Genomic DNA, 27,386 nt, shown 5'->3' on the forward strand with positions numbered 1-27,386 from the left:
TGGAGCTGCCCGTGCGAAGGTGCTGGGGCAGCAATGGGCCTGGCGCGTGTGGAGCTGCAAGGAGCCTGTCTGACGAGGACCAGGAGTCGGGTGTGGCCGGAGGGTGGGGCCTGGACCTCAGCGCCCCCGTCTCGGAGGGAGTGTGTGACCTGACCTGCCTTTGTCGTAAAAGGATCCTCTGGCTACTGGTTTTCGCTCCAGATGGAGGCGCTGGAGACGTGGATCCTCCTTCCCCCCTGAAAATCCGCCTGTCCCTCCTCGGTGTTCACTTCCTCCTCCCGGCCCTGGCCCACAGGAGGAGGTGGGCTTGGAAAGCCTCCCAGCTGGGCTTGGGTCTCGGGCAGTGGTCTCCCCTTCAGAGAGGTCCCCGCGGAGAGCCGAATCTTTGTTCCCAGAGGCTCTGTGGCTCCGAGGGCCTGGCTCCCTGTCTGCCTGTGCCCCTCCCCCCATCCCCCAGGCTGCATCTCCCCCCCCCCCGCCCATCCCCCAGGCTGCATCTCCCCCCCTCCGCCCATCCCCCAGGCTGCATCTCCCCTCCCCTGCCCATCCCCCAGGCTGCATCTCACTCCCCCCGCCCATCCCCCAGGCTGCATCTTCCCCTCCCCACCCATCCCCCAGGCTGCATCTTCCCCCCCACCCCACCCATCCCCCAGGCTGCATCTCCCCCCCCCCGCCCATCCCCCAGGCTGCATCTCCCCCCCCACCCCGCCCATCCCCCAGGCTGCATCTCCCCCCTCATCCCTGCTCCCCAGCCCACCAGCCTGACATGTGATGCTTAATTACTGCAGGACTCAGTGAGAGCCCAGAGCTCCCTGGGTGTGTTTGATGTTCTGATGCTTTAATATCTGATTCCGGTTCTTCGGGGTTTCTCTGCCTTTCATTTCAAATTCTGCTTGTTTGTGTCACTTAAACATTGATGCATGCTGTCAACAAGGAGGGGCTGTTTTGTATGCTCTTTGAAACATCCCAACCTGCCCACTAAGCTGTTCACCTCAAATGGGTGAATTACACGCATGTCATTTATATTTCACTAAAGCTGTTTTTTCTTAAATGTCATTTTTAATAAGTTCCCACCCAGCTCAGTGGATGTACACACCACAGACACACCCCTTCCAGGGCAAAGACAGGAGTAAAGGAATCCAGAAGCCTTGGCTCTGCCAGGTGTCCGGGGTCCCGCCCCCCGAGGGGGTGCACCCCAGGTCTGGCTGGTGGGGCTCTCGGGCCTGGTGCAGGGTAGGTGCATGGGGCAGACGCTCAGTTAATGCTCGGGTGTCATCTGTAAGGCCGCGAGCCTGTCTGTTCCTTGCTTCCTTGCAAATAGAGGGTCAGGATTTGAGGAAGGATTGGTGTCCAGATCACGTCTCAGAAACGTCTCCCAGAGGAGTGGAAGGGAGAGACCCCCATTTTGTTTCGGCCTGCATTTGCGGGGCAGGGGACGCTGGCTGGGGAAGGGACTGGGGTCCACGTGGGCAGGTGGGCCGGTGGGCCTGGATTCCTGTGCCCAGGACGCGTCTGTGCTGCCCCCGGTGCCTGCGGCCACAACTGCGGATCCTCTAGGCTCCCTGGTACCCATCTGGGCGGCGCGGGGCTGGGGGCTGGCTCGGAGCTCACAGCCAGAGCTGGTGCTGGGGGACCCCCACCCAGATCCAATTAAGCAGCCCATTCCGTCCACACCCCTGGACTCCGGGGACTTCACAGACCCTCCCAGAGTGGGAGGCAGAGGTGCCTGACGCGCCCTGTGCGATGAGGCCCCAGAACGGGGGAGCCACCTTCTGATAGCAGCCACGAGCCAGATCCCTTCTCTTCTGCTTCTTCCAAGAACCGCAATCGCTATCCTCCGGCCCTCAGGAGATGAAGCAGACAGGGTCACGGCCCAGCCGGGTCACGGCTCTGTCACATTTGGACATTTAGGGAAAGAGTAACCCTGTGCCGGGTCTCACCTGCGTGCATACACGTGTTCACACACATGCATGCTGACCGCAGCGCCGGCCACCCTGATCGAATCCCAGCGCTCCATGACGGTGGCAGGAAGTGGGACACTGGCTGAGGACCCAGCCCCCCACCCCCACCAACCTGGGCGCTGGGCCCTGAAGGGAGGAGACTCTTGGGTCACAACTGCGGAGGGGTCATTTCGAGGGGTGGGGGGTCGCCCACCGGGGGAACCCAGCCAAGTGAGTGCTCACCCCGGGCAGCCCACGGAGAAACAAACTCACAAAAGCCCACTTGGAGGATTTGCAAAACTGCCGAACTTTGCAGATTTGTAGAAATAAAACACGCGGGGCAGGAACATATGCTTTAAATATTAAAATATATTTACATACCCACAGTTTTAACTGAGGACACCAACAATAAACGTTCCACGCCAGTCCCGACGCCCTCCGGGTAGAATTCACAAGTGCTTAGCACACCATCAGGTAAAAAACAAATTCTATAAATAAGTGTTTCCTTATGCAAGTTGCTGCCGTCCTGCTGCAGGGCTGTGCGACCCCAAGGAAAGGAGGTGACAGCAGGTTTAGAACACACGCAGGAGAGGGGTCCACGCGGATGTGCCCCGGGGACGGCAGCCCACTGGCCTCCTCTGCATCAGGAGAAACACAGGAAGTCAGGGCCAGGCCGCGCGCAGGATGGGGTGGACCCGCGCAGAAGCACCGCCAGCGCCAGCTCACCCGCGGGGGCGGGTGCTTTGTCCCTTCTGTGGAGCAGCTCCAACAGCGCCAGCATCACCGGCCTTAACGTCTCCAGAGAGAAGAGAGTAAACCGCCGGGCGGCCACCGCTCCAAACATCCGCCGTTCAAAGGAGAGATGAAGGGATGCCGGAAGTGTCTCCCCGAAGTCCACAGGTGGTTTCGCGCTTTTCGTAACTACTGACGGAGTTACGTAGGAATCGCGCAGGTTGCTTTAGAAGCACCGCTGTTCGTGTTTCCGAGGGATCCTGAGGCCCCAGGGGATGCTATTTGGCTAAGTCCGTGGGAGAGGGCCAGAGTGTGAGCGGACCAGAGGGAGGCAGCCCTGCATCCGGCCGGGAAATGGGCCACTCCTTCCGAGCCAAGAGCTGGTCACCCCACTCCCTCTGGCGAGGTCTGGGGGGCTGGGGCAGGGGTGTCCATTCGGACGTCTTGCATTCTTTCTCCTCGGTGCCTTTGAGGCTCAGTCCCCCCAGACCCAGTGGCAGATTTTTGCAGGGTCCTCAGTGCTGGGTATCAATTGGGGAGGGGTCACCCCTTCCGGGGAGAAATTAGTGTTCCTGGGACGTGCCGTGGCAGGCCCGTGCCCCTGGGCAGGCAGGTGGGCTGTCAGATGTTGCTCTGGATCTGGAGGGCTGAGGGGGCTTCCTGAAGGTCCGTGGGGTTGTCGGAGGCTGAGGACTGGCTGGGCAGAGAAGCCTCCAGGCCGTCTGAAGACCCCGACAGGGGCTTGTACAGGAAGCAGGCAGTGGTGAAGAAGACGAAGGCCAGGACCTGGGGAGAAGGGAGCCGCTGGACCTCTCCTGAGCCCCCCGCCCAGAGGCCCTGGGCGAGCCCCTGGGAATCACGCACAGCCTGGAAGATGACAGTGTGGGCACGCGTGCTGGCCTCTGTACACGGGTGCATGCGTTCAGCGTGTGAACCCTGGGTTTCCTGGAGCACCGCCCAGGCCGATGGGCCTGAAGCCACAGGAACGAGAGGCTGTTTCCACTCTGTGGCCCCGTGAGCGAGTGGGACAGCACTTAAGGGGGTGCACCCGGCTGCCCCCACCCCCGCTAACATTAGCACTGGCTCTGGGAGCCGATCCTACCCCTGTGCCGAGGCCGCGGGGGGACTATCTGGGCAGACAGCCGTCCCGGGGTCCAGCCTGGTGCTCTGGCCGAGGGACCCTACAACACAGGGAGAAAGAAAAGCAAGGGCCGGCTCTCTGCGCGGGGCACGTCTATTTGAACTGACCCGTTTGTCCAGAGCCGCGCAAATCCCTTCTCACACTTGGCTATTTTTAAGCTCATCTTCGGGGAGATAAACGCAAGGGTCGCTGAGAATCCTCTGTCTCTGAGGCCCCTCCCGAAAAGGCTCTGCCAGTGGGACATTCCTCCTGGAGGACTGGAGTCCACCCTCCACCCAAAGAAGAAATCCGAGACATTCTTATATACCAGCCCTAGGATTTCATTTTATTTGGGAAGTTGTGTGCCTTTTTCTCCAATGGGGGGAAACTCAAAATATAAATACTATGCTTCTCCCCACGTAGCATACGCCAAGAGATACAGCAGGAAGTTTCCATTAACAGCTTGAAAGCAGAGGGTCAGGCTAAGAAGCAGGACGTAACTCAAGACCCACTAAGGATGGAGAAGGAGAAGCGCTGCTTGTGGACCCAGCCAGGCGACCCGGCCCAGAGCAAGCAGGCCTGCCCGGGCTCTTGCAGGGGGAGCAGTTTTGATCTCTCCAAAGCCTTAGCTGACCAGAGCCCAGGGGCAAACCACCAAGCCGGGACGGTGAGGGCCCTGGAGGGCAGGGGGCCTGGAGAGTGAGCCCCTGTGACCTGGGCCTGCTGTCCCACTGTTCCCGCCACTGGCATCACATCATCACGGTCCCCAACAACAACAGCTCGAAATGGGGAAGGATCCCACTTCTGGAAACCGGGCTGTAGGATGACGCCCAGTGGGGGGTTTAAGCTGTTGGAAGATCCCAGTGGCACGCCCGGACGCCCGAGCTAGTTGGAAAAGACACTTGGTCCTTTGGAGTAGACTCTGGGACTCCCTCCCCCCGCCAGCGCACCTGGGGGCGAGGCCACCCTGCTCACCTTGTACGCCAGCCCTGCGATAAGCAGGTACTGGCTCATGGCCGAGTTCTGGTACACGAAGCAGGAGCCCTGCTGGCCGCACTGGTTCTGCCAGAGCAGGCATGCCTTGTCGATCACCCAGCCGAAGGCGATGGGGCCCGGGATGCCCCCTGTGGAGAGAGGCACACTCAGTACCCGGACACCCCCGGGGGGCCGTCCAGAGACCCAGAGCAGGCGGGCTCTAAGGAACGTGACTTCGGCCACTGGTGTTCACGGCGGGTGCAAAGGGGACTTAATGTTCCTTTCTCTGGGGGCTCGCCTCCATGCCGGGAGAGTCCCCACGGTCTTCGACTCTGGTGGAGCCTGCGTGTTAATGAAGAAATGGGGGCCTCTGGGCAAAAACATGGCCATGGGTCCCTCTAGCGGACTGTTAGGGAATGGAGCCCTTCCCCGAGGTGGGCACAGCCTCGTGCTGGGAGGCACAGCAGCCTGGCGCGTGCCCTTGTGCGGTGAACGCACACCACAGCTTTGCATGGCTTCCTCACACAGCACAGTACCTAGAGTTCTAACCACGATCCACTGGATCCCTAGTGCGAAGGATCGCTGCCGGTCACAGACACACCTGCAATGGAAAACCGGCCCATCAACGCCCGGGAAGCGTGGCCAAGTCACACCCCACGCCAGCGGCCGAGTCCTGGCCGAGCCCCGGGCCGCATCCCCAGGTGGCAAGCACCTCACAGAGGCAGTTAGCTCTCTCCTGCCACAGCTTTCCGGGGGCCCGGCACGTACCCCGCAGGGGTCTGCAGAGCTCCGCCTTGGCTGCAAAGGGAAAGGTTCTGGGCCAGAGTGAACCCAGGCCGGGGCTTACCGTAAAGTTGCCGTTAGTGCAGGAATGCTGCTGAGGAAGGTAAAGATAATTACAACGAATATGAAAACCAGAAGGAGGGGCTTTCTCTGACAAGTTGAAGTGCATTTCCCTGCGGTAGCATGGCCAAAACCAGAGGAAAAATTCTGAGGGACACAGCTACAGTCTCGGTACACCTGGGGAGCGCAACAAGAGCGCTGATTACAGGAGGAAGGGCCGGGGGCCCCCCAGCGTCCGGGCGCCACCGACCGCCTGGGCGGCAGCCCCCCACACTCACCTTCTGGCCACCGGGGCCAGGCGAGGCCGCCTCCGGGCACCCCGCGTGGCAGGGCGAGTAGTACGTGAGGCCGTCGGGGCCACACACGGGGCTGTAGTGCTCTGGCTGGCAGCCGCAGGCGGCGTTGCAGGCAGCTGTCAGCCCCAGGTGGCCTTCGGGCAGGAGGCTGCAGGGGGGAGAGAGCGACGGTGGGGTGCAGGCCAGCGTGGGGTCTGGTCCCTGAGGGCCCACGTCTGCAGGTCTCCAAACTCGCTGGGTTTGCTGCACCGAGGACCGGGGCTTCCCGCGTCGCCGTGGCTCCTAGCGTCGCTGGATGTGCTCAGAGCGAAGCAAAGCAACCCTGCGCAGCGCACTGCCTGCCTGGCTTGGTTTCGGGTCGGCAGTGCGTCCACAGGGCTCGAAATGCAAACACCGCTTGAGTGCCAGGTACGAGGCGCCCCGCGGCACCGGTCCCTGCTCTGCAGCGCAGGCGGGCGGACGTTCCACAGATCGTTTGTCCGCGCCCGCACAGACACACACTCTCCCGCTCTGCGCTCAAGCGGAGCACGCTGTGCACGCCGTTGTGCTCCCTCCTTTTCCCGCTCGACACTACCTTGGAGGCGCCCAAGGACTAGACTCCTCCCCCCTCCACGGTACTAAGCCCTCCGCTCGGCACCAACTCTTGGCTAGTTTGGCTGTTTCCGACCCGGCTGTCCCGACAGTGGTACGATGGCATCCTTGCCCTCGGCGCTCACACTGTCATCTCTGCGGGGAATTCCCGGCCAGCAGTCGCTAGCCTGCGTCTACTTCAGTTATTCCCAAATCACCCCCAGCGGGCTGTTCCCCTCACGTCCCCAACGCAGTGACGCACGGGAGCCGAGGCTGGGCCACTTGCCAAGACAACGCGCAGAGAGGAGATGGGGCCGGGACTGTCCCGTTTTACAGACAGGACTGGGGCTCAGGTGCCGCGTGTGAGTGACTGGCCATTGGTCCCCGCTGAGGACACCATCCTTACTGTTATGACCATCTCCGATGACCTCACCCCAAGCGCCCGACCCCCTCCTCCTCCCCAGGGACCACTGGTGCCCCCAACAGGTGTGCAGAGGTCTCCCCTCGCCCAGGTGCCACCTGGCCCTTACCTCCCGTTGTAGCTGGCGGTCACGCCCGCCATGGGCACGTTGGGGCAGGGCATGAAGAAGACGAAGAAGGCCAGCAGGCTGACCAGGGTGCAGAGCAGGCAGAACTTGATGACGTCTGAGCCTCGGAGCTTGCACTTGTTCACAAAGAAGCCGCCCAGGAACGTGCCTCCGCCACCTGCCGGCACCACCAGGTACCCTGTGGAGAGAGAGGGGCTCGGTGCCGTCCCCGGAGCCACGGGGATGGGGCCAGCAACCCCCTGGGCCTCGTCTCCGCTTTAGAGATGGGAGACAGAGGCCCACAGCCATCGGCCCCAATCTGCGTGGCAGCACCGGGCTCTGCACTCAATGTGAGGACCCTGACCGGTGCTCACAGGGGGCCTCGGAGCCTGGGGACGCCACCCGGCCGGCTGCTCAGAGGCCCAGGGGTGCAGGGGCAGAGCAGGAGAGGGAAGAGGAGAGGCCCCTGGGCCCTGCCCCTCCCACTGGGGAGACCCAAGGACAATCGCGCGCCCCTGGCCCACACGGCCTCTGCGGAGTCCGACCACAAGGGGGTGTTTGGAGAAGCTGGTGGCCGCCGTTCGGTAGGAAGTTGGGCTTCATCGGCACGTGGCTTCCAGGCCCGCCCTGGGATGGGGTGCCGATGGGAGGGGGGCTCTCCAAGGGTGGAGGAGACCTCAAAGACCCTGGGTGCGGTGAGCCCGTCTCCCCAGATGGAGACCGGCTCTGGGGGCAGAGGAGGGGACCCAGAGGACACGGCTGTCCCAGGAGGGGTGTCGGCCGCTGTGGGGCAGGGAAGCAGCTGGCGGGGGTGGGGCTCTGGCAGGTGGGGTCACAGCCAAGAGGCCGGCAAGGAGGGGAGCCTGGGGCACTAGTCACTGGGGACCCCCAGTCTGACACCGTCCTCCCTCGGGGGAGGCGCCCGGCCAGGATCGACCCACACACACCTCCTGCCCGGCAGGTTCTCGGTGAGGCTGTGGCTGTCCCCCCAGCCCAGCGCTACCCGTGGACAGGGCCAGAAGGAGGTGTCTGAGGAGGACCTTCACTCTGGCCACAGACGCCTCCGGTCGGGCAGGCCCAGGGCTCCAGCCTCAGGGAGACCCCAGGACACCCACCGCCTGGCTCACGGGGACTGCCAGGCCCGAGGGAGCGCGGTGGGATCTGCCACCCAAACCCTCTCCGCCACAAGCCAGGGACAACGCAAAGGCCCAGGCTCTGGGTGGCAAGGGGGGCGGCAGGGAGAACGGGTCAGCAGGCTGTGTTCAGCACTTCCCAAACTGCCCTCAGGAAGGACCATCCTGCCCAGCGCGGCGGCAGCCTGTGTAAGTGTGATTAGAGCTGTTGTGTAAAAGCCCAGACACCTGCTCCAGGGTCCCTGCCTGGGGGGACCACATGCCCAGGACGTGCGCCCCGTGTGGGGAGCACTTGCTGCCTGGGGTTTTCTAGAAGAGACTCTCAAAGGCCCCTCAGTCTCTGAGAACCAGTGAAAAAATGGAGGACCCCCACCACCACAAGATTCAGGGAGCGTTCTCACCAAACAAGGTGGCAGCTTCTGAGGCACTGAGGCTGAACTGGGACTCGAGGAACTTGGGGCCAAACGTGGACATGCCAGCGATGAGCGTGGCCTCTGTGGCCCCGGCCAGGCAGAGCAGGATGAACGTGGGGTTCTTCAGGAGGAGCCAGATGGAGCTGGATGGGGGAGGGGAATGGAGACCAGAGAGAAGAGACAGAGGGTCAGAGTGGGCCAGAGCCCTGGCCCTTCCCAACCGAGCACAAAGAGCCTGGTTCTGAGAGGGGGGTGGAGTGGGGTGTGGGAGGGCCGGGGCACCCCAATTTACTCCAGAGAAACCGAGAGTGGGTGTGGGGCTGGGCTGGGGCAGGGGAAGAGCTGGCGCCAGGATCCGGAGCCTGTGGCTTGTTGTGAAAGCCGCTGTCACAGAGGTCGGCTGCAGTGGGGAAAGAGACCCTGAGTGACCGTGACACTGTTGAATCTGCCCCAGGGGCAGCCGGGGGGACCAGCAGAGGGGCCTGAGCCAGGAGCGGGAGGCTGGGGGGGAGGCGGCTGTCACCAAGTCCAGGACTGGGTGGCCCCCAGGAGAGGGGAACGGGGCCTGAGGGGTGGGACCACTTCTCAATCGCCAGCTGGTGAAAAGGAGGGACAGAAATCCCTGAGGGTTTGGACCGAGAGGCCCCTCCAAGGAGACCCTGCGTGGGCTTGGCTGGCTCTCCGACTTCTCTTGGTGTGCACCTGGGGGGCAGTGGCCGGTGTAGTGATGCCAGGGGCCTGAGAAATGGCCCTTGGACCTGGCCTGAGAGTTCCCCCTCGAACCCAGTGCACACGGCTCTACACCCCGCCTGCCTTTCCCGGGCCTGGCCCCTCTCAGCCACTGGATGGCAGGTCCAGGACTCGTGAGTGATGTGGGCTGGGGACAGTTTCCCCTGGAGCCCTGGGTCCATCTCGGGCACCCAAGAGCAGGCAAAGACTGGTGACAAACGACTGTGGTCCGACCCCTATCACAGCGGCTCCGACAACGGCTGCCTTTGCTCACATTCTCTGTGTCTGCAGCTAAGGCCTCCCACCCAGAGAACCGGCTCCCACCGACCCTACGGGTCATCTTCCACCAGGAGGGAGACGCCCACCCGGCCCAGCCGTCAATGCCGACGCCTCCCTGCGCGTGTCAAAGAAGCACAGACACCTTGACGCTCCAGTGTTCTTCGCTTTGAGAACACAGGCCAACAATAAATTGGATTCTGCCAAGTAGGAGCATGCAGGGTGGCTCCAGTTAGCCTTTGCGCCCTGGGAGGGAACTGAAGCTAATGGAGTCGCCCCCCACCCCCCGCCCCTGCGGCTTCTCAGGGTAACCGCAGAGCGGCCTCCTTCCCCATCCTGCTTCAGACAGGGACCCAATTCCTTCGAAACTGACTTTCAAACTCAAGGACTGAAAAGGTTTCTTTCTGGTCAACAGCCCAAGTCCCACATCCATGAAGGAAACAAGATGCGGAGGAAATGCCATCCTGGTGGGGCTCTCCGGGACCAGAGTGTGTGTGTGTGTGTGTGTGTGTGTGTGCGCGCGCGCGCGCGTGTGTGTGCGCGTGCATGTGTGTGAGCGTGCGTGTGCGCGTGCGTCTGCGCGCGCGTGCGTGTGTGTGTGTGTGTGTTGGGGGGGAGCCCAGGGTGTGGCCAGTCCCTTCCTGGTCCTGCCCAGATGTGCCAGGCTTTGGAGATGCTCGCCTGGGCTCAGGGGCAGGTGACTCTCCCCAGAAGTATGTGAACTTCCTTATTTCTTAATCTCAGCCTGCAGGTTTCTTGGCTGAAACTCCCATGTTGAATTTGCTCAGAGAGCTAGTCATGACCTTGACAGAGGGCCCATGTTCCGGTATTTATTTTACTATCAGCAACCGGTTTGGGGAACCGAGCCTGGGCATAAACCTCCTTATCTCGGGCTTTGTCCCCGGGTCCACTGGGGACCAAGCTGTTGACGCCCTCGGTGCCAGTGCGGCTCAGAGGGCGCAGGTGGCCCTGCCCCGGCTGGATGGGGCGAGCCCGCCCTTGCCTGGATGATCCCGCCTCCCCGGCCAGCGTGGCCCTGGGCCCGCTCTGCCGGCCTTGGTGGCAGCCTCCTGGGTGGGCGGCTCTTCTGGGGGGTCTAAGCAGGCAACAGGTAGCCGGGGGGGGGGTTCCCTGACCCCACGTCACCCTCCCCGTGTTGAAGACAGACGGCGGGGGCTCATTCCCGCCACTAACAGCCTCCACCTGCCACGTGGACATTCGTGGGCTCAGGAAGCTGCGGGGCAGGCGGGCGCTCAGTGAGGCCGAGGACTCGGGTGGGTGACCATCCGAGGGCCGCCTCCCCCTGCCCAGGAGAGCCCCCCGTGGAATGCCTTGATGAGGGGCGCTGGCCGGCCAGGAGCCCCAGCCCCACGCTGTCCCTCTGAGGCCCCGGCAGCCCAGGCTCTGTTTGTCCCAACAGTGTGTGAAGACAGCAAAGTAAGACCAGGTCAAGTACAAGATAAACAAGCAGTCGCTGCCCGAGAGGAGTGGCGGCCGCAGGGCAGAGGACGGGGAGCTGGATGGTCCCCTCCTTGGAGCCCTGTGGGCACGTGCAGGTGACTCCCCATGAAATGGTCAGAGAACGGGGTGGAGGGGTGACTCCTGGGGAATGATCTTGTGGGAGGCGGTCAGTTGCTTCCCTGGGGACCGTGGACAAGCTCGCTGTGGGGCAACTCGCCGAGCGTCAGGGATTCACTCCGTGACCATGAGGCGTCAGGCACAGCCCCCAGAGCCTGCCGTGTGGGAGCGCAGACGGGTCCCTGCGTGCATGTCCCTGGGTCCCCACAGGCCCGGGAATTGGGGGGTGGGCACCATGAGGCTGAGGCCCCGGCCCTTCCGTCGGAACCGGCCCTTGGTGCCTCCAAGACAGCAGGCTCTGTCCGCTGCTCCTTCATCTCTTAGCCCAAGTTTTGGAGCTAAGCCCCGAAGATTGTTGGGTCAGAAGGAGGTTTAGGGGCTGTGGGCTCCCCATGTGGCCCTGGAGGGGTCACAGGACTCTCCTAGCTTAGGGTCAAGACCCAGCATGTGTAGGACCCTAAAGGGTCTTCAGGACACACAGACACAGACGAGAGGCCCCCCAAGGTCCTTACAGAGGCAGGTCTCTGATGGTTTTCCCGAAGTCAGGGTTGCTGGTCACCCTGTGGCTGCTGTCCTTTAACTGGTGTGTTTCAGATGCTCTCATGACCACGTAGCGCTGGGAGCCTGGAAGGATGTGAACATCTGTGAGGGGCAGAGACCAAAGGCCCCTATGCCCCTGCTCCTGGGTGTGGGACCAGCCGGTGGATGAGGGCGCCCAGACAGACATCTCGTACGGATGCACCATGGTGACGGGTGGCAGGGATGGGGAGGTGGGAGAGAGCCCACGGGCCCAATCTGGGACCAGAGGGAGACGGAAGGTATTGAAAGGAGTGCCCATCCCCCGTTGAAACAAGCCTCTTCCGTGGTCCCCCAGCGGGCAGAGGCCGCAGGGGTGCAGGCAGCACACAGGCCGGGCCGCCCTGCCGGATGGCAGCACCCACCCAGAGGATGACGATCCGGCCCCACCGCTCCTGGCGAGGAGGAGGAGCAGGGCATGGGGTATCCTTCTGCAGGAAGCACCCACCTGGCAGCTGCCGCGGGTAGCCGAGGATGGGCACGGCGATGAGGAAGGCGGCAGCTCCAGTGCCCAGGAAGCCCACCCACCAGGCGCCGACCCACAGCGGGCTCTCAGTGGTCAGCTCCGTCCTGCGGGAAGAGACACGTGGGGTCAGCGTTGTGCTCACAGCGTCTAGGGCACACACGCTGGGCGACCTCCTGCTTGCTGGTCAGTGAGAGGCGGAGACCAAAGGCTCTGCTTGAGGCCCCCGCCCTGATGCCTCACCACCCCCGGTCTGGGACCAGCAGTGGACGGAGGGCATCGGGACGGACAGGAGGTGGGCATGCACCAGGGGACCCTGCCCAGGTCCACCCCTTCCTCTGGGGCCTGCGAGCCTGCCTCCCGACGAGGCCACAGGGGCTGGGGGCCCAGGAGGGGCAGGGCAGAGGGTGGGTGGCTGGTGCCCTGGCCTCGTGAAGCTCAGGGGGCTTGCCTGCGACCCCCATCTGCACACAAGTGCACCTTTAAATTCAAAGGTACATGGGAAAGAACCCTGGGCTGGGCAGCCAGGTGGACAGGAGACAAGGGGCTGGCAGAGGCCAGCCGGCTGCCCCCGAGTTGTATTCTGGGGAATAAACTGGTGACTGAGCCAGTGCTGTGCTTTCCTGAGTTCTGTGAGCCATTCTAGCAAATTACTAGAAGGAGGGGTCCTGGGACCCTCCGATTTGCAGCCAAGTTGGACAGAAGCGTGGGTAACCGGGAGCCACCACCGCGGCTGGCGTCTGAAGCGTGGGTGCTCTCGCTCACCTGTGGGGTCTGAGCTGACTCCGGGAAGTCAGTGTCAGATTGAGGTGAACTGGGGACACCCAGCTGGTGTCCGGAGAGCACTGGAGAATTGTTTGGTGTAGACCACCCCCCCCAAAAAAAGAACCTCCCAGTGGCGGCAGGAAATCCCCTCTTGGTTCCGCAAAGGGCATTGGAGCAATTGCGGCCTGGTCCCTTCCAGCTTCGGGAGGCCGTCCATCCATGCTGTCCCCTCCCTCAGGCCACACTCTCCAAGCTGCCCAGACTCCCAGGTCCACCAGAGCAAGGTCGGCCTGGACCTCCCCCACCTGGGCCACCATCCTCCTGCACCAAGAGTGGGCGTCTTCTCTGTGGGCCCAGGTCACTCACCGGTGGCCTATTTCGGTGTAAATATTCAGCAGGGCACCTCCGACCAGGTAGCCGGCTGCGGGGCCGAGGATGGCCGCGGTGTAGAAGATGGCTGGAAGGGAAGCAGAGGCGTCAGGGACCTGCTGCACCCTCTGCGCCACCCCTCCGGCCCACCTAAGACAAGCCCCCTTGCATTTCTGCACCTCCACCCCTACCCCCAGGCACGAACTCCTTTAAACTGGGGGTTTCGTTGCACAGTCTCCACTGTGTCTGGTATCGGCTGGTGTCAACCTTTCAAGGTGTTTTTAAAATATTTCCCTCAAAGCCCCTATAGACACCATTTGGACTCTTTCCCCCTCGAAAAAGCAAAGATCCTAAGACTCATTTTGCAGGATGACGGCGGCACCCATGCAGCGCTGCAGGCTCACCCGGGTCCCAAATGCCCCCCGTCCCCGGAATGGCAACCGCTACGTGACTCGGATGAGCAGAGCCCAAGGTGGACGTAATGAAGCAGAGCAGCGAGCAAATCTGGCTGGGCCGGGGCGTCGGCCGCGGGCTCTCCACTGACCCCGACCCCTTCCCTGGGAGAGCTGACCTCGCGGGAGGGACTCGGAGAGGCGGCTGGCCTGAGGCTGGGAACACGGAAATCTCACCCCAGATGAACGAGAGGGTCTCGGGGGCAGCTCGAGGCTCGGGCCCAGTCCCCGGGGGCGGCGTGGCAGCACCCAGCTCTGCAGCCCAGCCACCATCCGAGCCCGGCTCGCGGGATCTGAGTTCCCCGACCAGGGATCAAACCTGGGCCCCCTGCAGCGGAAGCGCAGAGTCCTAACCACGGGACCACGAGGGTCCGCGCGCTCCAGACCCTGTGGGACGTGCCAGGGATCGGGCTGAGGCCGGCGAGCACCACCTCCATCACCTGCGGTGTCAGGTGAGACGCAGGCCCGTGCCGACCTGCCACCTCACCTAGGAGCACCTGGGGCCATTTGGAGCCACGTGTGGCCAACAGGGACATGCATGTAGGGGGCTTGGACGGGGCAGGGCTCTGAGCAGACGGCCGGCTGGCGTCACCACCATCACACCCGCCCCACTCACCGATGTAGACAGGCGAGTAGCTGGACTTGACATTCTCGTCCAGGTAGGTGACGCCCAGCGTGTAGAGCGGGGTGGCGCCCATGCCGTGCAGGAACTGGCCCAGCATGAAGACCAGCTGGTAGCTGGACAGGCCAGAGGTGCGGCCCCCGCAGGTCACGCTGCGGTTGGCCCGGCATGTTCCGACGGCCTCGTCCACCTGCGCCTCGTAGGGGCCGGTGGTGAAGTGGGGCAGTGAGAAGACCAGCGAGCCGGCGCCCATGACCAGCACGCCCCAGCCCAGCCAGCGAGGCTTGTGGCCGTGGCCTCCGAAGTAGCTAACGAAGGTGAGGCAGAGGCAGGCGGCCACGTCGTAGGAGCTGGCGATGAGGCCGCTCTGGTAGCTGTGCAGGTCGTAGCGCCGCTCGATGGATGTGATGACAGTGTTGATGAAGCCGTTCACCGTCATGCCCTGCAGGAAGGAGGCCGCGCACAGGAACAGCAGGAAGCCCCGGGGCGTGTTGAAGGCCTGCAGGCACGTGGGCGCGAAGGCCCGCCAGCCGCAGGCCTGGTCCGGCCGCCCCGTGGCCACGTAGCGCACCTCCCGGGCCGCCCGGGGCCCGCGCTTCTCGGGCAGCGGCTGGCACAGCGGCTGGCTCAGGGGCGAGCCCAGGGACGCCCGCCTGCTGGGGGGCGTGCAGTCACACTCGCTGTTGGTGGCCAACGGGGGGCCGGGGAAGACCAGCTGCGGCATCGAGACGAAGTGCTTGTCCCCCATCGAGTGCTGCGGCATCTCCGAGGGCGTGACAGCGACGGCAGTGGGAGTGGGTGCGGAATTCCAGCGGCGGTCCGATCTGCGGGAAGAATCCATCTCCAGGAGAACCCTCCCCCCGCCTGTCCCCGGGGGCACCGACGGCTCTGCCTGTTCGCTACCCAGCCTGGTGAGGGCAGCCTTTCTGACCAGCCCCCTCCCCGAATCCAGACCCGCACCCTCAGGGCAGCCCCCGGCCTGAATGAGGCCACAGAGCTGAGAGTGGAGCTGAGACACAGCAGGACTGAGTCAGACGCCATGTGAGCCCCTGGACCATCCCGACCCGCACCTGCCCCACGGCCTTGGCTCGCCGGCCTGAGCTGTGCGCTCCGCCAGGGGCAGCTGACCGCTCCCGCCCTCAACTCCAAGCCCAGCCTCCATTCTTCCCTGAGCTCACACCCGGCCGGCCTTGTGCTCTTTAGCATGAAAGGGAAATCCAACTTCGTCCAGCGTGTGGAGAGTGTGGGAAATGAGGAAGGGGGTACAGGCAGGCCCACCCGGGTCCCCGGGATGGCACCGGGCGGGAGGGTCGGCTGGTGCTGGGCCTCGCCCGTGGCTGGTCTCTCGAGATGCTGAAACCGCTGCAGGTCGCAGCCCCGCAGACAGGTTCAAGGGCCACTGTGCCAGCACTCCACCTTTCTGCAAACTCCCAGCCTGGCCTGTTCCCGTTGCCCTCTCTGGGCCCTCACTTTGACTCCCAGCCCACGGACCAAACGGAGCTCAGTCGGGCCTGAGAAATGGCTGCATCTCGAGGTTCCCGGGGCTCCCACACACCCCCAACACCCCCAAGCTTTGAGAAAAGGCGGGACCTATTGCCAGGTAAACAGATCCTTCTGGACCCCCCAGGCGGCGACAACCACTCTGCATCTTAAGAGGAAAAATGCTGATTTTCCCAACAGAAGTAAACCGGTCAGCACAGGTACAGTCGCTGTGATAGGAAACACCTGATCTTGGTTGTACCCACAGCCCCTGGGCCCCTGTGCGAGGGTCTTCTGCCGAACTCAACACACTTCCATCGGGTTACCTCTCGCTATGGGCTGAACCGTGTCCCCAAAAGAAGATACGCTGGAACCCTAAGCTCTAGTTCCCTGAAATGTGAGTGATTTGGAGGGGGGGGGCCTCTAAGGAGGTGACAGGTAAAATGAGATCACGGCGGCGGGGGGACCTGGTCCACTACGACTACTGTCCTTTAAAGGAAGGACTCTGGACCCAGACAGGCACACAGGGAGAACCCGCTGTCGGCCACTCAGGGCCCCGAGGCGGCCTCAGACCCCCCGCTGCGCACGGTGTCAGTGATGTCGGGAGAGGCCGCTGCCCAGAGGGCTGACGCTTCCCCCAGACGTGTCTCAGATTAGACTTGGTGGACCGAGTCCTTCAGGCAGCTAGTCACAGAGCCCCACTCTGCTGGGCCCCGAGCTGGGGACGCGGAGGGGCAGGATGGTGGTTCCCCACCCCCGGCCCGAAAAGATACATCCTCCCGACCCTGAGCATGACCTTATTTGGAAAAAGTGTCTTTGCAGATGTGATCGGTGATTTGAGATGAGGTCCTCCTGGCTTGGGGAGGCCCCAAATCCAGCGACAGTGTCCTTATTAGAGAAGCCACGCGATGGCGGAAGCAGAAACTACAGTGATGAGACCACAAGCCAAGGACGCCTGGGGGAAGCTGGAAGGGGCGGGAAGGACCCTCCCCCGGAGCCTCCAGAGGGAGGGCAGCCCTGCCCCCACCCTGACTTCAGACTCTTGGCCTCCAGAACTGGACGGGGAATAGAGTTCTGTTCTTTTAAGCCCCCGGTTTGTGGTTCTTCGTTACAGGACACTCACGCAGCCCCCGAGGAGGCCCGGTTTTCAGGAGACCGCAGGCCTGGAGGGAGGTGGAGTCTCACAGACACTCAGAACAGGACGTGAGCCCAGCGGTGAGCGCAGAGGGCGGTACCACCGAGTCTCCTGGGCGGCGGGGCGGGGCGGGAACATCGGGAGTGCCTCTGGGGGAGATGCGCCTGGCATGGGCCCTGCTGGCAGAGAGCAAAGAGGACTTTCCAGCCATCCTGGCCACAGACAGAGCCTTCAGCCCTTGCGACGGCAGGTTTTTGGCTTCTGAGGGCTGGTTTTTGTTTGTTTGCTTGTTTTGTTTTGTCTTGTTTTTTGTTTTTCGGCCGCGCCACGCGGCATGCGGGATCTTAGTTCCCGACCAAGGATTGAACCTGTGCCCCCTGCAAGGGAGCTCAGAGTCCTAACCACTGGACCGCCAGGTTAGGCCTGTTTTTAAACAAAAGATTGGCTTTATCTTGTGTTAACCTTGCAAACTGGGAAGTAGTCCAGGGTGAGGGGAGTGGGCCGTGGTGGGACCACACCCGGGTCTGGGAGGCAGTTTTGCGTTGGGGGGTCTGGGAGCACCGCCTCTCCCGGTCCCCTCGCACCCAGTGCGTTGAGGCTGGGGCGCCAGGTCTTTCTGCCAGACCTCTGCCTGCTCCTCAGCCGCACCGTCTTAGCTAATTGTAGCCTCACCCCCGCCTCCTCTCCGGCCTTCCCTGGGGCCAGGCCGTGGGCGCAAATGCCGTAAGACACTGCAGCATCCCACTTCCCGGCGGAGTCTGAGCTCCACGCACAGCCCATCTTACAGGAAAGGGAAGTGGGCCCAGAGGAGTCAGCAGTTTCCCCAAGGCCACACAGCCATCCAGGGCCGGTTAGGACGAGACCACGTGGCCCGGCTTCAGAGCCCACGAGCGCGTTGGCTGTCCTCGCCAACGTCTTATTCAAAGAACCACGACCAACTGTGTGGCATTGACACACGGGGCCAGCTCTTTGCTCTGGAAACTGGCACTGCCAGGTGATCAGCAGCCAGATCTCGAGGCCGAGTGTGGGCAGGAGTCACTCCCCAGGGCCCGCGACCACGCCCAGGGCTGTACCTACAGAGCCACCGCCTCCTCCGTGCACCCTGGCACGCCAGGCTCGCTCACGCGGGCTAGGAGGGTGCTCACGCAGGCTAGGAGGGTGCCCACGGAAGGAGCAAAGTTCCCGCCGCGTGAAGGATCGCCAAGCCTCCTGGAGGGACAGAAAGCCACGCACCTGCTCCCAGAGCAGGTATTGTAGGCACTTGGGCCGCCGTGGAACAGCGTAGACGGTGACAAGCGTGAGCCCCGAGACGGCACAGCGCTGCTTCCCACCAGCCCCGCGGCTCAGACGGGCTCCCGAAACAGAAACGCGGAAAAAGCTCGGCCTTGCCCAGAGGCGGCTGCGTGTTTGTGCTGTGGGGGTGCATTCCTCCACAATGTGCACACACACACACACCCATCTGTGCACACACCTTCCACACGGAAACACATGAACGCACGCACATAACCAGCAGGGCCCTGGACCCCTTCCCAGCTGGGATGGACCCGAAGGGAAGGCGTCCAAGCGGGCCGAGGGGCAGCGGCTGCTCTGAGAGGTTGGTCCGGCAGCCTGTGGGGGTGGACGGTCAGCACTGGGCTGGGGAATTATTATTGGTGGGTGGGCCTTCCTAGGAGGGACCTGCAGAACCGCCTCCCCCCAGCTCTGAGCTTGTTCAACCGTCCCGCCGATCCCCCGCAAGGAGGAATGCAGGGGCCGGAACGGGAAGGATCGGGCCCCCAGCAGGGCTCAGGAGGCGGCCAGATCGCGGAGCTATCGCGACTAGGAACGGTCATGAAGAAACAGAGTCCTTTCTATTTGAAAATAAAGCCCTTAACAAGACTCCAATGCCAGTGGTGTGTGGCCCAGACAGCTCCACGTCAGCGTAAAGTTTCCCTGAGCCAAGAGTTCTGATCTCTGACATAAACACGTAAAGTCAACCTGCAATCATGCACATCGCTTGCTTGTTGAGTCACAGACTGAAAATCCCATTTTAGACATCAGCCAGGCGACCGGTGGTGGTCACCACCCGCACGGGATGGGAAGTAAACGGCGCCATTCGGGTGGGCAGCCCCGGGGTCTCCTCCCCGGGTCCGTCAAGAGTGGCTGTGGTGGCCAGGACACAGCAGGCTGAGTGCAGACCGCGCGCCCCCGCCCCCCTTCGAGGCAGCGCGATGACGGCGTCTACCCAATCTCTGACTAAGCCCAGACTCTGCTCCCCCTGAAGGCGTTCACCCTTATCAGCAGCGTCTTGATCAGAAAGGAGGCCGGGCCCTCCCATGACGCAGGCGCTGAGGTGTGAGGTGCGGGGGCGGGGAGGGCAGACAGAAACACCTGTGACGTGGAGCCAGTGTGTCTGGAATGTCCCCTCCGTCGGCAGGCAGCGCCGGATCCTGGGTCCGGGGCTGTGTGACACCTGGAATCTCACAGCCACGAGGACGGTCCCACATTCTCGGGTCTTCAGGGGGAGATTCCTGAGTTTGTACCCAGATCTCACGCGGCTGTGTCCGGGCGACACATGCTGGGCGTGCACGGTGTCAGGAGACAGCTCCAGAAATGGACACAGACGGTCATGTTGACGCCTGCCCCGGACTTAAAGGACACTTTGCTGTGTGTGCAGCTCGAGGGCTGAATCTCACGGCAAAGGTCTGCTGCATAAACGGGCCTGCAGGAGCCGCCAGCTCCAGCACGAGGGCGTCTCAGCCAGCGTGGTTGAGCCCAGGACGCAGACTCAGCTGTGGACTGTGTGGGCACGGCCAGCTGCTCTGTCTCGGTCTCCCGCTCATCAGCGCCCTCACGACAACGCTGCTGGGGCCTGGGGGTGCGACCCAGGCCACTCAGGGTGATTTCTTTCCTGGACATGCTTGTGAGATGGCCAGAGTTGACCCCCCGCGGGGCTCAGCCAGGAGAAGGTGACTTCACGGCTGGTGACTCCCTGCAGGTGGCCAACCCCCATTAAGGCCAGGCTGGTGGCCCCGAGGCCATTGCCTTTTGTTTCTCTGTCTCAGGTCCCTGTGGTCAAGCTGGTGGGAGGGTGACAGGGGCTGCAGAGTCCAGTGGCAGCACCACTTAGAGGCCAGCTGGCTCCCCCAAGGAGTGGACACCACAGCTGGGCTTGGGGAGGAAGTCAGGCCTCCCCACCGATTCCTCTTCTGGGCACTGTGAGTGTGTGCACGTGGCCTACGGTTTCTCTCCGCTTGGATATCGTTTTAGCAAAAAAGTGTATCTGCTTCCCACCTGCTGCTGAGGCCTGATCCAAGGTGTGGTGCCTCTTCCGGGACCTGAATTCTCAGGCTTGGCTGATGGTTGAGCGGGGCCCTGGTGACTGCAGCCAAGCTGGGTGGAGACTGCACCACAGGAAGGACGGGCCAGCTCCCACCAGCATCCCAGGTCCAGTGCACAGGTATCCTCACCTGAGAGACCCCGACGCCACCTAAATGCCGGCCTCTCCTCCCTCCCCTCCGCGGAGCCCGTGCCTCAGCGTCTGGAGCCCGGTCCATGATCTCAGAGCCAAGAACAGAATGATTGTAGATTCTACCTGTCAGTTTGGTGGGTCCCCGGGTGCCCAGACATTGGGTAAACATTCCAGGTGCAGCTGTGAGGGCATTTCTGGAATCAATTAGCATTTTTTTAAAAAATTAATTTTATTTATTTTTGTCTGCGTTGCATCTTCGTTGCTGCGCGTGGGATTTTCTCTAGTTGTGAGCGGGGGCTACTCTTGGTTACGGTGCGCAGGCTTCTCATTGCCGTGGCTTCTCTCGTTGCGGAGCACGGGCTCTAGGCGCACAGGCTTCAGTAGTTGTGGCACGTGGGCTCAGTAGTTGTGGCTCACGGGCTCTAGAGCGCAGGCTCCGTAGTTGTGGCGCACGGGCTTAGTTGCTCCGCGGCATGTGGGATCTTCCCGGACCAGGGCTCGAACCAGTGTCCCCTGCATTGGCAGGCGGATTCTTAACCACTGCGCCACCGGGGAAGCCCTCAATTAGCATTTGAATCGGTATATGTAGAGCCCGTGGGCCTCATCCAATCAGTTGAAGGACTGAATAGAACGGAAAGGCTGATCCTTCCCTGAATTGCCCTGCAGGGCTGCCTTTGAACTGGGACACGGCTTTTCCCTGCCTTCACTCACACGGAAACATCATGGCTCTTTCTGGGTCTTGAGGCTGCCGACTTTCAGACGCCAAACACGACTTCACCTCTGCTGGGTCTGCAGCTTGCCGACCACGTATCTTACCAAGTCACGTGGGCTGAGTGCCTATAATTAGTCTCTTTTTATAGCGACCTGTCTGCTATTGGCTGGGTTTCTCCGGAGACCCCTGACTCATGCAGCAGGTAGTCCTGTGCCGACACCTGCTTGTGCGAGGCCTGTGCTGGGCGGCGGGTTTGGGGACCGCGGGACACCGTCCTGTCCACAGGAGCTCACAGCCACCACACCCAAGGCTGTCCCGAGCCAGCAGCAAACTGTCCCAGCTGCAAATCCAAACAGCACAAGCTGCCGAGAGCCGGTGGCAGCAAGACACACACAGCTTGGAGCCGACAACGGCCCAGGAGCCGGTCTGCAGGGCAGGGCACCTGACGGGGCGCTGCCACCATCACGTCGACACGCGTCCCACGGGCCTGGCTCAGCGGAGCCCCCTCCTGCGCACGGCACACCCGTGAAATCCCCCACCACGGGCGCACCCGCGTTAGGGATGTAACTTTCACCCCCGAGCCGGGCCCCTCCCCCCGGCCCTGTGCTGGACCGCTGCCCTAGGACAAAGTCTCCGGGGTGCTCCGGCCACGTGACCCCCAAACTGGGGCAGCAGGGGGCTGGCGGCCCTGGAGCACCCGCTCAACCCTCAGGCAGGCCCTCCCTGCTGTTCTGCTGCCTTCACTCTCATGGAAAGACGTCTGAGGCCGGGAACAGCTCTGATGAAGCCTTTGACAGCTCTCCTGGCCTTGGAGAATCCCCTCCTTGTACAGGGAAGAGGCTGTCCTCCTCGGCTACGCAGGGGGCGCGCAGCTCTCCCCAGGGAGCCCCCTCTCAAGGGGGAATCTTGTCCCACCCTCCCGGCCTGTCCCTGGCCAGGCGGCAGCAGGCCAGATGCAGGTGGAGGGGACCGTGGGAGTATGCCCCACTGCCAGAGGCCTTCCTTCCCTGTCCCCTGGGGCGAGTCAGAGCCTGCGGGATTAGGCAGGCTGATCGGCAGGGAGAATAATGTGTACCCGGGGGCCTCAGGCCAGCAGCTCTGCACCTGGGGCTCCAGCTGGGCGAGTGAGGGTGTGTACGTGTGTGCACACATGTGAGCGTACTTTTGTGTGTGTGCACGGCGATCTTAGCAGGAAACCACAGGTTTCTTCTGACTCCCAAGCTGGCCTGGCCCATCAGCTGAGCCCAGAGGTGTCTGTGCCGAGGAACTCCAGGCCCCCTCCCCCACTTTGCCTCCCCCTCCTCCTCGCAGCCTCACGAGCTCCCCCCGACAGCTGTACTGTAGGAGGTCAGTGGCGCCCACTTGGGTGGCTCGCCGTAGCTCCATCTGTGAGAACTGAGATCCTGGTGTCAGTCAAGGACTGAGATGGTTTTCATATTCACATGCTTGGCTCTGCCTGCTTCTTTCCTCGGGTCTGATGCAGCCATTTACTTCTCTCCTAGTTGAAGGCTGTCCGCAAAGCGTAGCGGGTGGGAAGGGCGCAGGATTACCCAGAGTAACATGTTAAGCCTCAGGTGGCGGCCCCTGGGCCCCTGGGCCTCCTCGGCCTGGGTTCTCGCGGGACAGTCTGGCTGCAGCTGGAGCAAATGCCCCAGGGGGGCCTGAGGCTGAGGGTGAGCCAGGTGGGGCCCGTCCCCACGCCAGGGGTGCTCCCGGGCTCTGTCCTGGCCACGCTGGGAGCTTGGCAGCCAGGGAAGAGCCACAGGTTTCATTTCTCCTCTGCCTCGCGCTCCAGCCAGCAGATGCCTCGACCTGATCGCCCCGAGGCCGCCAGCCACAGTCACACGGCCCCCTCGGCCGTGCTCCTGCCTCCCCGCCTCCCATCCCTGCACCTTCAGTACCCCACGACCCCTGGGACCCTGCAGGCAGCTGTCTCCCTCGCCTCCCAAACTCAACCTGCTCTCTCGTCCTCCGAGTGGGTGAGTGGAGGGGGTCTTCAATTCCTGAAGATGAGACTCAAAGCTATTTATGGAGCAAGCACCGGATGGCAGGACCTGGGCGGCCACCGCAGGGCTGGCGCACCCTAATTTGCATACCTGATGGCCACACACAGTTGAGTGGGCAGGAAGCTGGCTGCTTTGCATGGAGGCCACAATGCAGGACTGTCTGAGGGAGACCAGGAAAGACCCGTCCCTCAGGGAGTGTCCTGCTGTCTCAGCGTGGGTGTCCCTACTTCCACCCTGCCTCCACGGCCCGAGCCCGGCGTGTGGGAGCGTGGGGTGAGCAGACCTGCAGAGGCCCTCACGGGCTTGGGGGTGCCGGGGAAGGTTCCGTCCACATGAGGGGCCTGCCCTGGCGCAGGCTGGACTCTGCCACTCCCAGGTGGCCTCTTAGGCCCTTGGGTCCAAGTACCAGGCCCACGGCATCTGCCGAGAGGCAGGGCCCCGAGCAAGCTGGGGTGGGAAGGGGGCGTTGCCCTCAGCCCAGCGATCCTGAGCCTTCTGTGTTTTGGGTGGAGGGGCAATGCCTCCGGTACTCCCAAGGCTTGCTGGATAAAAAAGCCACAGAGGAAAGGCGGCCCCCGTGGTGAGGGTGCTTGTGTGGTGCCCGGCAGCGTGGGCGGAGAGGGCCTGCTGCAAACCCCCAGCCTGGGAGCCCGCGACTCTGAACCCAGATAAGCGGACCCAGCCGGCCTGGTGCTTGGACCTCAGTGGCCGCACTGGCCGCACCGTGAGTGAGCAGCTCTCGTAAGGGACACGTGGTTTGTGAATGCACCTCCCCACCCCTGGAAATGTGGTCCAAGAGGCTAATTCTGGGTAATGCTGCGGGAAGGGGGCTGCGCCGTGGCCAAGGGCAACAGGGATGTCTGAGGACAGCGGGCTGAAGGCTGAGCCGGGGCAGCGGCAGGAAGAGTCCCCATAAGCAGCCGCAGGAGACACAGCCCGGGCCCCGCGGGCGGCACTCAGGCTGGTCCCCGTCCCCCGCGGCAGGGCCTGGCTAGCCCTGAGGCCTGAGCTGGGGCCCCGCCTCCCGCTGCTGGGGCAGGATCCCGGCAGGCCTGTCCGATTACCTGCCGTGGTGAAGACGGGGGTCCTGCCCTGATGTGGACGCCCATGCCCACCACGACCACACCGAGGCCACACAGCAGCTGAATGTCCAGGAACAAAAGCGGCCAAGAGTCCTGAGGATTATTGCATATGTCCCCCCATAAGCGGGCAGTGGGCTCTTTGCCACGCCCGAGGATGGGAGGCTCGGGAGGGAATATCGGCGTGGTCTCTGTCCACTCCCCAGTTGGAGGAGACAACGGAGGAAGCGGGAGTGTGGCCAGGGTGAGTCCTCCGGGTCCCCTGCCGGGCCCTCTGCACTGGCACAGCTCCATCCAGACCGAGAGTACCAGGCTCTGTCCCACTACCTGCTGGCTCTCCAAGTCGAGGTGCTCGGAATCGGGCACTCAAACAGGACCAGATGCCAGCCCCAAGACCTCATTCACGCGGCCCTCATCCTCGTTCACACGGCCCTCATCCTGACCTCCAGGCTCCCAGCCACCTCACCACGGCTGTGGGGAAGGGCGTGGTTGGGATCTGCCCAGCACCTGCTGCAGGGACTACACCCAAGGAACCAGGATTAGGTCATAGCCACCCGGGAGGGAAGCAGCCCTGCGAAGAATTTCCAGGCAATATCTGCCAGCCCTGCCCAGCAGGACGGGTCCTGATTCAGGGCAGTCAGGGGTGCGGGGGTCCAACCAAGAGGCCTCTCCCTTCCCTCCCTCCAGCAGCACGTGGGAAAGCTGGGCTGTGGAGGCCCAGAGGCATCCTCCCTGCATCCCACAGGCCTGGACTATCCTGGCCAAATGCTCTTGTCCCCTTAGGTGCCGTTCACCTTTTGGTGGGCAGCAAAAGACACCCTGCTCTGTGTCAGGACCGGCCCTCCTGGGCTTCCTTCTCCCCCAGGAACAGAGCTGTAAAACGTCTGGAATCACACAAATGTGATTCAAACCTCTCCACCACGTTCTGCCTGTGTGACTTTGGACAAGTGCCTCAGTTTACTCATCTGTGGAATGGGAGCGATAGTAGCTCCCTCGTGGGTGGTGGTAAGGATTCAATGAGCTGATGCTCAAAGCACGCAGCACAGGGCCTGCACATTCTAAGTGACCAACAAAGACGCCTGAGGTCATTGTGATTACTGCCGGTGTTAGATTCACCCTCCAACCCGGCTAAAACCAAGTGCTTTCTCTCCTCTGAAGTCCATCTGCCCCAGGCTGCACAGAGAAAACCTCACAGCACCACCATGCTCACGGTTCACCGCCCCACCAGCTCCCTGGAGCCAGTTTCTGATTAGACAGAGGAAACCCAAGTTCCCCAAAGCACCGCGAAAAGCGGCCACTAGGAAGCTGGTTCCTTCACTGTGGAAAACTACTGCAGCTCCTAGCGGCTCCAGACAGAAACAGGCCCCATCACCAAGTCTGACCTTGGCAGCAGGAGCCTCCAGGCACCCACATGGGGGATGGGGCCTGGACCCCACTGCCTGATGGGCTTCTCCCCACCGGATTCCACACCGCCCAGGCTTGCTCCTCCGGTTTGGAAATCTCAGCACCTGCCTAGGTTTTCCCGTCCGGAGCCAAGCGTGCCCACTGGGTGCGGAGGGTGGGCCCCTCGTTTCCATCCTCCCTCAGCCTCGGCCTGCACCCAGGGGCGCCCGGTCTTCCAGTGCCGGCTCTGCGCCGGACGCGGGGACCTCGCGTAGCGGGGCGGGGACAGGGGCGTGGCCCGTATCGCCCAGGCTGGGACCAGTCCCTCGCGCCCACCCAGTAGCTCGGCCCGCGGGGCCGGCTCCGCCCGCGCTCCCCTCCCCGAGGTGTCTGGAGCGCGGCTGGCGCGAACAAAGCCCTGCCGCCCGCGAGAAACTTCTGTTCAAGACGATTTCCTCCTTGACTCAGCGGCAGCGGCACCCGCCGCAGGTGGGGGCCCCGCCGCAAGCCTGCAGCTCCGGGAGGCTCATCTGTCCCTGGTGCGACTCTCGTGGCCTGCGCCCGCGTGCGCGCCCGGCCACCTGCCCCGGCCACTAGCCCTGGCCGCTCCCTCCATCCCCGCCTAACCCCAACCACCATCCATCCCCTCCCCCTCGGCCCGCCTCCTCGGAAGCTCCCCGCCTGGGGAGCCGGCAGCTAGAGGGGGCGCATTGTGCAGCCGATTCCCTGGAGGCAGGCGGGCTGTGGGGTGCGGGTCCGCGCTCGGTCCCGCCCTCCCGGCCGCGGAGGGGCTTGGGGCGCACTGCCGGCGCCCCGAGTCCCGCCCCGCGCGGCCTCCCCGATCCCCTGGTCCCCACCCAACGTCTGAGGGCACCTGCCGCGCTCCTGACATCAGCAGGTCTGGGCCCGGCGCACCTGGGCGGCGCGCCCACGAAGGTGCCCTGACCCTCCGCGGCCCACGCTGCCGCAAGCACTCACCGTCCAGAGGGCCCAGCCGCCGCGCTGCGAACCAAGCTCTGGCTGCCGCTCAGCGCCCACTCCGGCTTCATTCATCCCCTCCCGGGCCCGCCCCGCCGAGGGGAGGAGGCTGCCCGGCCTCACCTACTCCGGCCAATGGCTGTGCCGAGCGGGCTGGGGCCGCCCCCACCCCCCCACCGCGCCCCCGGGCCCGCCCACCGAGAGGTGACAGAGGCCTGAGTGCGCGGCTGGGGAGGGAGCTGGCGAGGGGCGGGGCCCGGCCCGGGGCTGGAGCAGGGAGGAGGGGGCGCGAGACCGGACGGGGCGAAGGGAGGAGGGGCGGGGGCTGGGACGCCCCTCCATCCCCCAGGACGCCGCCGCACGGGCGCCGGCGCGCGCCTTCGCTGAGTAATCCCTCCCAACCCCAAGAGACCCCGATCTCCGAGCTACAGGCTGGGAAACCGAGAGCCGAGCGGTGAAGTGTGCTCCCCAGGCCGCGCGACTACTCAGTTTCGAAATGACTCGGAATTGAAGCAGGGCGTGTAGGGCCGAGACCTTGGGAGAGGACGTGGGAGGGAGAGAGTTTCCCGCACTACCCCTTCGGCAAGGCCACCTGTGGCCAGGTGGGGGCCGGGGCAGAGGCGCAGGAGTGGTCTGGACCCAGGTCCGGGCTGGGACGCCCACCTGGGAGCAGCCCCTCTGGTGGGCCCCGGCGCCCGTGGGGGTTGGGAATGCGGGTTTGGGGACGTGCCCTGGGCGCATGGTGAGGCCAGCACCTTTCCCTGGGGAATCCACTGTTTTCCCT

General features: G+C 63.4%; 1 protein-coding gene across 5 annotated transcripts; it reads right to left on the reverse strand.

Moving 5' to 3' along the window:
- Positions 1–2,289: 2,289 nt before the first annotated feature.
- SLCO4A1 (solute carrier organic anion transporter family member 4A1) lies at positions 2,290–26,709 on the reverse strand. 5 transcript variants are annotated; one of them, XR_009497761.1, is made up of 14 exons: positions 26,603–26,709; positions 14,374–15,203; positions 13,303–13,393; positions 12,157–12,278; positions 11,645–11,756; positions 8,538–8,692; positions 7,007–7,202; positions 5,889–6,054; positions 5,615–5,787; positions 5,304–5,368; positions 4,768–4,916; positions 3,775–3,853; positions 2,667–3,458; positions 2,290–2,578 (listed from the first exon to the last, which is right to left on the reverse strand). XR_009497761.1 is itself a non-coding variant. In XM_059898641.1 (13 exons), exons 1-13 carry the CDS (start codon positions 26,671–26,673, stop codon positions 3,148–3,150), a joined length of 2,520 nt encoding a protein of 839 aa, XP_059754624.1. In that variant the 5' UTR covers positions 26,674–26,709; the 3' UTR covers positions 2,290–3,147. The 5 variants fall into 5 exon arrangements, 4 of the variants coding, with proteins under 4 accessions (XP_059754624.1, XP_059754626.1, XP_059754625.1 ...); XM_059898641.1 differs by having other exon boundaries at positions 2,290–3,458; XM_059898643.1 differs by lacking the exons at positions 2,290–2,578; positions 3,775–3,853 and having other exon boundaries at positions 3,195–3,458.
- Positions 26,710–27,386: the final 677 nt, after the last annotated feature.

Source organism: Balaenoptera ricei, chromosome 15 (assembly GCF_028023285.1).
Source record: "Balaenoptera ricei isolate mBalRic1 chromosome 15, mBalRic1.hap2, whole genome shotgun sequence".
Taxonomy (NCBI): Eukaryota; Metazoa; Chordata; class Mammalia; order Artiodactyla; family Balaenopteridae; genus Balaenoptera; species Balaenoptera ricei.

What these genes read in the sequence shown, in the direction of transcription:
- SLCO4A1 (XM_059898641.1), bottom strand. Translation starts at nt 26,673, where the DNA reads ATGAAGCCGGAGTGGGCGCTGAGCGGCAGCCAGAGCTTGGTTCGCAGC. An exon ending in AGAAGCTGCCACCTTGTTTG is followed by an intron (nt 7,203 to 8,537) that starts GTGAGAACGCTC and finishes CTCTCTCCACAG; the next exon opens with GGTACCTGGTGGTGCCGGCA. An exon ending in ACCGCCAGCTACAACGGGAG is followed by an intron (nt 6,055 to 7,006) that starts GTAAGGGCCAGG and finishes TCCCCCCTGCAG; the next exon opens with CCTCCTGCCCGAAGGCCACC.